The 9,979-nt window shown below is 34.3% G+C and overlaps 1 protein-coding gene across 1 annotated transcript in view; it reads left to right on the plus strand.

Annotated features, from left to right (window-relative positions):
- LOC107749276 (aryl hydrocarbon receptor nuclear translocator-like protein 2) overlaps positions 1-9,979 on the plus strand; it is a 23,831-nt gene that overhangs the window by 8,525 nt on the left and 5,327 nt on the right. The window contains exons 2-13 of the mRNA XM_016564370.1: positions 1,375-1,504; positions 2,966-3,019; positions 3,120-3,161; positions 3,365-3,522; positions 3,678-3,757; positions 3,957-4,049; positions 4,627-4,744; positions 5,593-5,739; positions 6,581-6,821; positions 8,232-8,338; positions 8,969-9,119; positions 9,266-9,333. Coding sequence (XP_016419856.1) covers positions 1,375-1,504; positions 2,966-3,019; positions 3,120-3,161; positions 3,365-3,522; positions 3,678-3,757; positions 3,957-4,049; positions 4,627-4,744; positions 5,593-5,739; positions 6,581-6,821; positions 8,232-8,338; positions 8,969-9,119; positions 9,266-9,333 — 1,389 coding nt within the window. The remainder of the gene's footprint in view (positions 1-1,374; positions 1,505-2,965; positions 3,020-3,119; positions 3,162-3,364; positions 3,523-3,677; positions 3,758-3,956; positions 4,050-4,626; positions 4,745-5,592; positions 5,740-6,580; positions 6,822-8,231; positions 8,339-8,968; positions 9,120-9,265; positions 9,334-9,979) is intronic.

The following is a 9,979-nucleotide window of genomic DNA, read 5'->3' on the forward strand; positions in this document are numbered from 1 at the left end:
GTCTTGACTCGGGACTTGACTCGAGACTTGAATGCAAAGACTCGAGACTTACTTGTGACTTGCAAAACAATGACTTGGTCCCACCTCTGAATAATAATAATAATAACGAACTTCTTCATTTTTTTTTTTTTTCAGTTGTTATTGTTGAAATAATAATAAATGTAGTAATATTGTGTGGAGTTTTATTTTCTTAATTATTATTATTATTATTATTTTTATTTTATTTTTTTTGCATTCACAATGTATTCACATTGTAGCTTTACTTTGGCATGGACTAGGGGTTATTTCAATAATAAGAGTAATACTAATTTAATCAATAATAGCATTTTTCATTTCATGGAAATAATTTTTATTTTTCCAATGTTGTAATAATAATAATAATAATAATAATACTATGTGAAGAAATTTATTTATTTGCATTCACATTGTGGCTTTACTTCAGCATGGTCTATTTGTTCTTATTTCAGTAATAATAATAATAATAATATGTGAAGAGATTTATTTATTTATTTGCATTCACACTGTAGCTTTACTTCAGCATGGGCTAATTGTTGATATTATTTCAATAATAATAATTATTATTATTATTATTATTAAAAATATTATTTTATATTCATTTTAATAATCACACATGGGCTATTTTATTTTACTTTGATAAATAGAAACCAAAACTGAAATTGAATTGACAATATGTCTTCCATCAAAGTCCTTTGCTTTCATTTGCAACGATGACTAAATGCTGCAGTGATTTTAGCCAAAAACCAGAAGCTAAAGCTGTTTTAACTCAACAGATGCATGATCTTAATGTTTGACAGTGCTGTTCTGTCCTCAATAATGGAGACTGGATATTATGTAAATAGAAATAGATACACTGCTATAAAACGCTTCTCGTTTTAAAGCTTTGTTTGTACAGGAAGTCAAAGACCGTGTATTAAAATGAACTCGCATATTCCTTCTTGTCTGAATGGGCGTATAGATGTCCATAAAGGAAAGAGTGATGCACGTTTTTGTGGAGGTGAAGTAGGTTGTCTGTATTGTGCTCATGGTCGCCCAGCCTCAATGCGGCAAGTAGTTCTCTGTGAACTTTTCTTTCTAAGAACCAGCTGTAAACTGGGTTTCTGGGTTTTTAGATTACTCTTTTACGACGACTTTCACCAGATAAAAAAAAATGTCCTGTTTATTATCACCACACAGACAAAAAGTATCACTCTGAATTCACACAAAAATCCGCCGATTACAGATGGTCTGATTCTTTAGATGTTTGTTATGAAATCTGTTCCACGGTGCCCTGGTTCCAATATGAAGCACGCAGTTGTGTTTTGGCATGTTTCTTTTTGTAAGTTTACTATAATAAATCCCTCCCACCATTGGCAGGAGACGCATTAGAGGAAGAACCCCAAGGCCTCTCTGTCTCTCTGTCTGGTTTGATGACCCCCACCTCAGCCACCAGCATGGCCTCAGGCATGGAGCTGCCCAGGAAACGAAAAGGCAGCATGGACAACCCGTGAGTATATTTACATTCTTTTTTCGTTTTATTTTACATTCATTACTAATGGACTCCAGGAGCCGAAACGTTTGTGCCTTTTCCCCATTAGTAATGAATGTAAAATAAAACGAAAAAATAGAAGACATCTCGTGAGTGTGGATCATAATTTCCTATACTAAGTAACAGATTGACGCACCAAATAAAAAGATCAAGTAACGGAAGAGCGCAGTGCAAACAGCGTTGTTGACATATATTTACATTCGTCACTAGTAGTGGCTGGCGGTTTGACAAAATATGACAGTTACAATACTGTGTTATTGTTTTTTTGCCGTAATAAGAAATTAAAGATTGGAAATGGTTTATTTAAATGGTTTGAAGAATTGTTTGTGTGGCAATGCCTATTTTTAAATAATCTAGTTATTTAAATGCTTAAATCTTATCTTAAATAATAAAAATTATAAAAAAGTAATTACTTAAATGATTTAAATGTTGTTTACATATTGTACATTTGTTCAAAAGTGTTTTTTTTATTTGTGTTAAATTCATACTGTTATTCGCCAAAGACAAGGATGCGTTAAATTATTAAAAACTGATACTAAGGACATGTATAATGTTACAAAAGAATTCAGATGAATACTGTTCTTTTGAACTTCATCAAAGAATCCTGGAAAAATGTATCATGGCTTTTACAAAATTATATTAACCATAATAAGAAATGATTCTTGAGCACCAAATCAGCATATTAGAATGTTTCTGAAGGATCATGTGAAACTGAAGACTGGAGTAAGGGCTGCTGAAAATTCAGCTTTGCCATCACAGGAATAAAATATATTTTAAAATATATTAAAAGAGAAAACAGCCATTTTAAATTGTAATATTTCACAATTACTGTTTTTACTGTAATGTGGCTTTTGAATAGTAGTATACTTTTTTTTTGTATTTTTAACTATCTCAGATCTCCTTTCATCTTTTCATTTGTAGCTTGATGGACACAAACCACCAAAAACATGAAACAATAGTAGTTCTGTACTATTTGTACTGCCTTTTAATGCTGCCTGGATAAGTCACATTGACTGCATAGGTTTAATTTGGATTGATGAGATGAGTCACATAGTTGTTGTACTGCCGTATATATCTTTGCCGCTTTGTTTTTTGCATTACTCCATGTTTCTTTGTGATTAAAGTAAAGTCCATCCCACATAAATGTCTATATATGTTAAATATCCTCATACCACTCAGCCCTAGTTTCTTGAAAAAGTATGTGCGTGGGTGTGAGAATGTAACATATTAATATTCGATGTTTGGATTTTATAGCTGATGACTAATATCCTCTTGTTTGGCCTGTTAGCCCCTGTCCTGCTTTTCTGAATGAGTCGAGATGCATTGGGAAAGGATGTGCGTGGTCTGTGTTTAACATCCTCTTAGAATCACGGCAGCATTTCATGAGTCACTTTAATCATCTCACCACTTTGTTTCCAGGGAAACAAAATCTGCATCAAATCTAGAGGAGGATATGGAGGACGATCAAGGAAGGTACTAAGCCTATTACGAAACTCAATATGGCTCACCTTGATCTACGATTTTAATCATTACTTTTAACAGTTGTATGTCTTTTATTATTATGTTTTCTTAGATCGGAAGGAGACGACCAGCACTTAAAAATTAAGTGTGTCAGGTACTTATTACTAAAAATTTTATTTTATTATTTATTTATTTATTTATCTACTTTTTTAAAGTTATTATTATTATTATTTAGTTGTTAAATTTGAAGTTTCCACTGTCATTGAAATTCAAACACTAAAAAAAAAACACTAAGTGACGTTATATTTCAGCTTAGTGCAGTTCAGTGGTACTTACAACATAAATGTCATCTTGTAGAGAACCTCACAGTCAGATCGAGAAACGACGGCGAGATAAGATGAATAACCTGATTGACGAGTTGGCAGCGATAATTCCCACCTGTAACCCCATGTCCCGCAAGCTTGACAAACTCACTGTGTTACGAATGGCTGTCCAGCACCTCAAATCACTCAAAGGTACCTAGATTTGCTTTTTGTGTAGCCTAGCAAACACAAAGACTAATATTGAGCTTGAAAAATTTATTTTCCTTCATGAATACCTAATTAAAGCAAAGCAAACAGTGATGAATGTTCTTGAATGTATGTGGGGTAATGGAGTGCCTGTTTTTCAGGAGCAACCAGCTCGTTTGCAGAAGCCAATTACAAGCCTGCATTCCTCCCAGACGATGAGCTCAAACACCTTGTCCTAAGGGTAAATCCTACAATTTATAGAACCATGTCTTAAAGCTATTTGTAACAGCAGAAGAACTATCACTGCAAATTATTGATTATGTGGGTGGAAAAGGCTCCGAAAATAGCTTTTGTTTAAACGGGGCATTTTGACTGTTTGCGATTGTGAAATTACAACATCAACCCTAAATGATCTCTTTCTATCTCTATCTGTTGTCCAGGCTGCGGATGGATTTCTCTTTGTGGTTGGCTGTGACCGTGGGAAGATAGTCTTTGTCTCAGAATCGGTTTCAAAAATGCTGAATTACAGTCGGGTAGGACAGTTCAACAATATATATATATATATATATTTATATATGTATATATAACACATTTTTTTTATAATAAGTGCTGTAATTATGAACAGATGTACACTACCACTACCAGACAAAAGATTAGTTACATATACTCCTTTATTTTTTGCCATTTTCCATATCATAGAATCATAGTAAAGTCATCACGGCTTAAAAAGCAAGTGTCCTACTTGTATAGTAACTCTCTCTATCTATCTATCTATCTATATCTATATATATATATAAAATTTGGAAGCATTTTTCAGGAATTCTTGATTTTAAGCATATTATTTTCCAAAATTGAACTGTTCTTTGATTTTGGATATAAAACTAATGTCAATCCTTTAAGAATGATATTTGCAGTCAATAGTACGCTTTTTGAGATCATAAGAAACATAATCAGTCTCGTATGTCTAAACATTTAACTGTTCATGTATTTTAAGGGCTGTTTTAAAAGCGGCGTTTGTCTACCTGGTGATAAACAATTAGGTTTATGATCTGACCTGTTGGCAAAATGTATTAGTTAAATCATGGCTCATTTGAGTGTTTTTCTCCCCAGACGGAGTTAATTGGACAGAGCCTGTTTGATTATGTTCATCCTAAGGACATTGGTAAAGTGAAGGAACAGCTGTCTGCCTCTGAACTCTACCCACGGGAGCGCCTCATAGACGCCAAAAGTAAACATACTTTGGCCGTAATAGACTGTTGTGTTAAGTTTGTGTGTGTGTGTTTCCTGAATGCTTTTCTGAAATGCTTATACAGTTTTATGTCTGTTGCATGCACATTGTACTCAGTCTGCTCAATAAATATACAGTATACTATACACCATCATTCAAATGTTTGGGGTTAGTAAGAATTCTCTTATGACCAACAAGGATGCATTTATTTGATCAAAAATACAGTAAAAACAGTAATATTCCTATAATATTATTACCATTTAAAATGAGTGATTTCTGTGAGTGATTTTAATATATTTTAAAATGTAATTTATTCCTGTGGTGGCAAAGTCAAATTTTGCGCAGCCATTACTCCAGTCGTCAGTGTCACATGATCCTTCGGAAATAATTCTAATGCTGATTTGGTGTTCAAATAACATTTATTATTATTAACAATGTTGACAACAGTGCTTCTGCTTAATATTTCTGTGAACACCATTTTTGATTAATAGAATGTTCAAAAGAACAGCACTTAAATCTTTCGTAATATTATAAATATCTTAACTGTCACATTTGACCACTACAAGTATTAATTTCTTTAAAATAGAATCTTTACCAACCCCAGTCTTTTTTTCATTATTCATTCTTAGTTGATTATTTACTCTCCCACATGTTTCAAACCTGTTTCCTGGCATAAAGCACAGCAAAAGTAGTCCATATGACTCATGTGCTGTATTTGAAGTTTTTCGATGCTGTAGGATTGCTTTTGGTAAAAAAAATTTGGTACAACATGAGGGTGAGTAAATAACAAAATATGTGTTTTGGGGAAAATCATTCTTTCAACCAATGTGACTGGTGTTTATGTGCAGCGGGATTGCAGGTGCAGGCTGAGCTCCCCGTCGGAGCGGCTCGGCTTTGCTCTGGAGCCCGGCGCTCATTCTTCTGCCGAATGAAGTACAACAAAGTTACCGTCAAAGAAGAGAAGGACTTCCAGGCTGGGGCTTCAAAAAAGAAAGGTCAGTAGCATTTCAGTCAGGATACATCAGGAGCTCATCCTGTTTTTACAATCAAGTTGTTAAAGATGGTTTTCCAATTTTAATGATGACATGACAAGTGAATCAAAAGAGCAGAAATCCACTGTCTGTTATGATTTTTCTGTAAATAAAAAAGAAGAAGAGGAGGAGGAAAATAGAAGTTAAATAAAGGTTCTATATTCTTGGCTTCAGACTGGCAATGGCTCTCTTCTTGCTGGTCCAAGATGTCATTTGTGACGTGTTGATGACGTGGTCTGCATATTTACTCCATTACACGTCAGCTCTTTTTTTTTCTTTTTCTTCTCGCCACATGCAGTGGTGTAAGCACAGCTTGTGGGATTTCATTCCAACAGCTATGTTCCTACAAAGTTGTTGGATAGTGACTTCACTTTGGAAAGTGTTTTGCTGTGCTGTCTGGACTTGAACAGCATTGACGTTTCTTTTCTTGGTGAGCATGGCCTATTCCAAGCTGCCCAGAGCAGTTAAGTTGTTCAGGCAACCCTGTAAAGCCATGCATTAGTTTTTATGCATTTATTTTCATGCGCTGAACATGCATTATAAGCTAGTTTTTCAAAATGACAGTATGTTGAACATGTTGAGCAAAAGCTTATATTTAAGCTTTCCTACATATCACATTTGTCACAACACTGGAAAAAAAAACATTTGTCAGATGTTTGTCATGGCACGTTTTTAGATTAAATCAAGCAAATCCAAAAGGGAATGAAACGTGCACCTTTGTGTTCCTCTTTAACAACATATGGTGGAACATTTGGCTCACAGCTCACCTGTAAATTGACTCCGTTTTGATTGACTGCCCCAACAGAGTCACAGCGGTACTGCACTGTGCACTGCACGGGCTACATGCGCACCTGGCCCACGCGCCAGCTAGGCACGGAGGGGGAGGCCGAGACGGATAAAGAGAGCTCCCACTTCAGCTGCCTGGTAGCAGTGGGCCGCGTGCACCCCCACACCCTCCCGCAGGCCAACGGAGAGATCAAGGTCAAGCCCACTGAATTTGTCACCCGCTATGCCATGGATGGCAAATTCACCTTTGTGGATCAACGGTAATTTGACTCTTGTTTTGGGAATAAATAAATGTGAATTTTTGTGACTGGCAATTGTTTGTGTGCATAATCATAGTCATCTGTGCAAACTAGCTCCACAGTATGTAATTACCTACATAACTTTCCCTTGCCTGGTATGTTGACTGTACATGGGGACTTCATTCTCACTAGAGGGCGGCATGCGTTTTCTTTTCAAAACTTGGACTTAGTTTCCCACTTGTTAAGAGGAGACAACTTTTAGGTATTCGTTATTCAAATAATAGTTAACTCTTTGTCAGTATTAACTGTCTGTTGGGGAGTAATTAACTTAAAATGGTTTATTTAGTAGTCTATATAAATTATATAAAAATAACGGTATCAAATCTAAATTAATAAACGGGTGCACATAATTTTTTCATAAAGTCTGGTTCTCATGAGTGTACCTGGAGAGTGACCCATTGAATATAACTACAAAAAAATAAATTAAATAAAAACAAATAATATTGCACATTATTAATTTAGTTTTTTTTTTAATAAAATAATAGACAAAATAATAAAGTGTGATGATATTATTATCTTAAACATAAAAAGTGAGTATTAAATAAAAATACAATTATTTTATAGTACACTTAAAAATACAATGCTAATGTTAACTTTTTTTTTTACTTGTCTATTTTTTATGAATTTTCATTTTCAAACCTAAAATCAGCTAGCTTTTATTTTGTAGGTACGCAAATGAGCAGTCTGAATGAATTTACACATTTACTTGCACATTTCCTTCCTTACTTGCACATTTATTTATTTTTTGGTCGTGCATGCGCACCTGTGCACCACTTATGTGCACCCCTTTTAATAAAAGTAATTATTATATACAATATTTTAGAAAAATGAAAAAATGTATTCTTATATATAATTATAACATTTTCTTTCCAGAACTTGCATTAGTTTACCAATTGTTAAAGGGAGACAGTTGCATTTGGTTATTTGTTATTGAGATAATATTTAATTTTGGGGAGTAACTAACAGTATTTTTAAGTAAACTATATAAAATGAGTTACATAAAATTCTAATTATAAAAAAATGCTAATTTTCTATAATAATAATTATCCTATAATAATCCATGTGTAATTTATGATGTACCAAATATAATGACTGCTTTAAAAAGTTTTTTTTTTTTTTTTGTCAACACTCTTTACATCTGCGGTTGGTCAGGCATGCAGATTTACCTCAAATTCTCAGCATTGGTTTAGCCAATGTTGTCATGTCAGGATAGCCTAGGTGCTCAAATAAAAAGAGTAATGTTTTGATAGTGTAAACACTGTGGCACTTTCTCTGGGAGTTGACTCTAAAAAGTTACTTGCTTCTCCTTTTAAGTTTCACAGTGAAAAATGTGATTTTAAAAACTGCATTCTATTTATATTGCACACACAGAGCCACCACCATTCTGGGTTATTTACCCCAGGAGCTGCTAGGCACATCCTGCTATGAATACTTCCATCTGGACGACCTGCCTCATTTGGCAGATAGACACCGAAAAGGTACAGTGCATCCAGATTCTTACCATTAAGAACACTGGAGCTCTAAACAGGTTTTCCTGAAAGTATTTTCCAAGAAACTGGGCAGATTGCCTAAGACATTTGTACAAAGAAGGACACGAGTAGCCAAATCCTCATCATCCATCATTAATCATTAGTCTTACTTCTAAAGAACATTAGAAGAGCTTTCAATGGCAGATACACCAGGGCAGTGCCTCAGAGTGTAATACTGGATTACATGCATATACAACTAAATGTGGCATTTATTACCTTTGTTTGTTTATCTTTGTTTACACATTCCCATGCTTTATAAGTTTCTTCTGTGGAAAAAAGATAAGAAGAAAAAGTGTTACTCTTCCATCTGACAAAGGTCTGTCAAGCTCTTAAAATATAGCACAAAAGTCATATTGACTGCTTTTATTGTACTTTTGGTCATTTGGAGCTTAACAGCCTGGATCCACATTTACTTTTATCATATGCAAATAAGTCATCAGTACGTTCAGCCACAATTTTGTATTCTGTCAAATATAAAACATAATATGGGATTGGAGTGACTAGTTTTATGAGTAAATGACAATTTTATTTTTGGGTGCACTTCCTTTAATATGTCATTTTGGTCGCCTCTTTTCACAGTGCTGAGGAGTAAAGAGAAGATTGAGACAAACTGCTATAAGTTTAAAACGAAATATGGTTCTTTTGTAACCTTACAAAGTCAGTGGTTTAGTTTTATAAATCCTTGGACCAAAGAAGTAGAATACATAGTGTCAACCAACACAGTTATATCGTAAGTACCAGCATTTCATCTTGTTTTTCTAACAGGCCGTTTTTCCTATAACTGCATATCAATGTCATGATTCAACCTGTCGCGCCCAAATTCTGTGATCGATGAGATAACAGATTATTTCTCGACTCTTTTTCCGCCTGACTCAGCGGTAAAAGTAATCCAGGTGGATCAGGGGATAAATCTGAGCAGCCTAGCAGTTCCAAGGCCTCGGAGGGTGAGTACTGAGATCTGTGAATGTTGTGAATATGTTTGTTTCTAGATGTGCACCTATAATTTGCATGTTGCATTGTGAAACCATATATAGAGGTAAAGGAAACTATATAAATGCAAGTCCAGCTTTCCAGTTAATAAAAAGCTGGTCACATTTTTAATATATGCATCACCTTTTGCTGTGGGTTTTGTTTTTTGTTTTCTTTTGTTTGATTGTTTTGCTTGGGGATTTGTTTAGTTTTGTGTGTGTGTGTGTCTTTTTGTTTGTTTGTTTGATATGGTTTTGTTTTGGTTTGTTTTGTTTGTTTGTTTGATATGATTTGGTGTTTTTGTTTTCTTTTCTTTCTTTTTTTTTTCATTAGCTGGAACCGCCTGAATTTAGTTTGCATGATTTGTCTTAAAGGGGTCATATGATGCGATTTCAATTTTTCCTTTCTCTTTGGAGTGTTTAAAATATGCTAAATTTGTTATCATTGTCAGATTTTACTATTGATTTGAAATATATTATGCAAGCACAATAATGACAACAGTTTTGGAGATTTCCAATAGGATTAGATAGGAACGGTATGCCTTTTCTATGCCTATATACAAAAAAGACACAAAAACACGTTACAAAGTTGGCCGTAGAGTTCACTTGCTAAGGATATCAA

The sequence above is a fragment of the Sinocyclocheilus rhinocerous genome, unplaced genomic scaffold (genome assembly GCF_001515625.1).
Source record: "Sinocyclocheilus rhinocerous isolate Xijiao unplaced genomic scaffold, SAMN03320098_v1.1 scaffold1311, whole genome shotgun sequence".
In the NCBI taxonomy this organism is placed as follows: Eukaryota; Metazoa; Chordata; class Actinopteri; order Cypriniformes; family Cyprinidae; genus Sinocyclocheilus; species Sinocyclocheilus rhinocerous.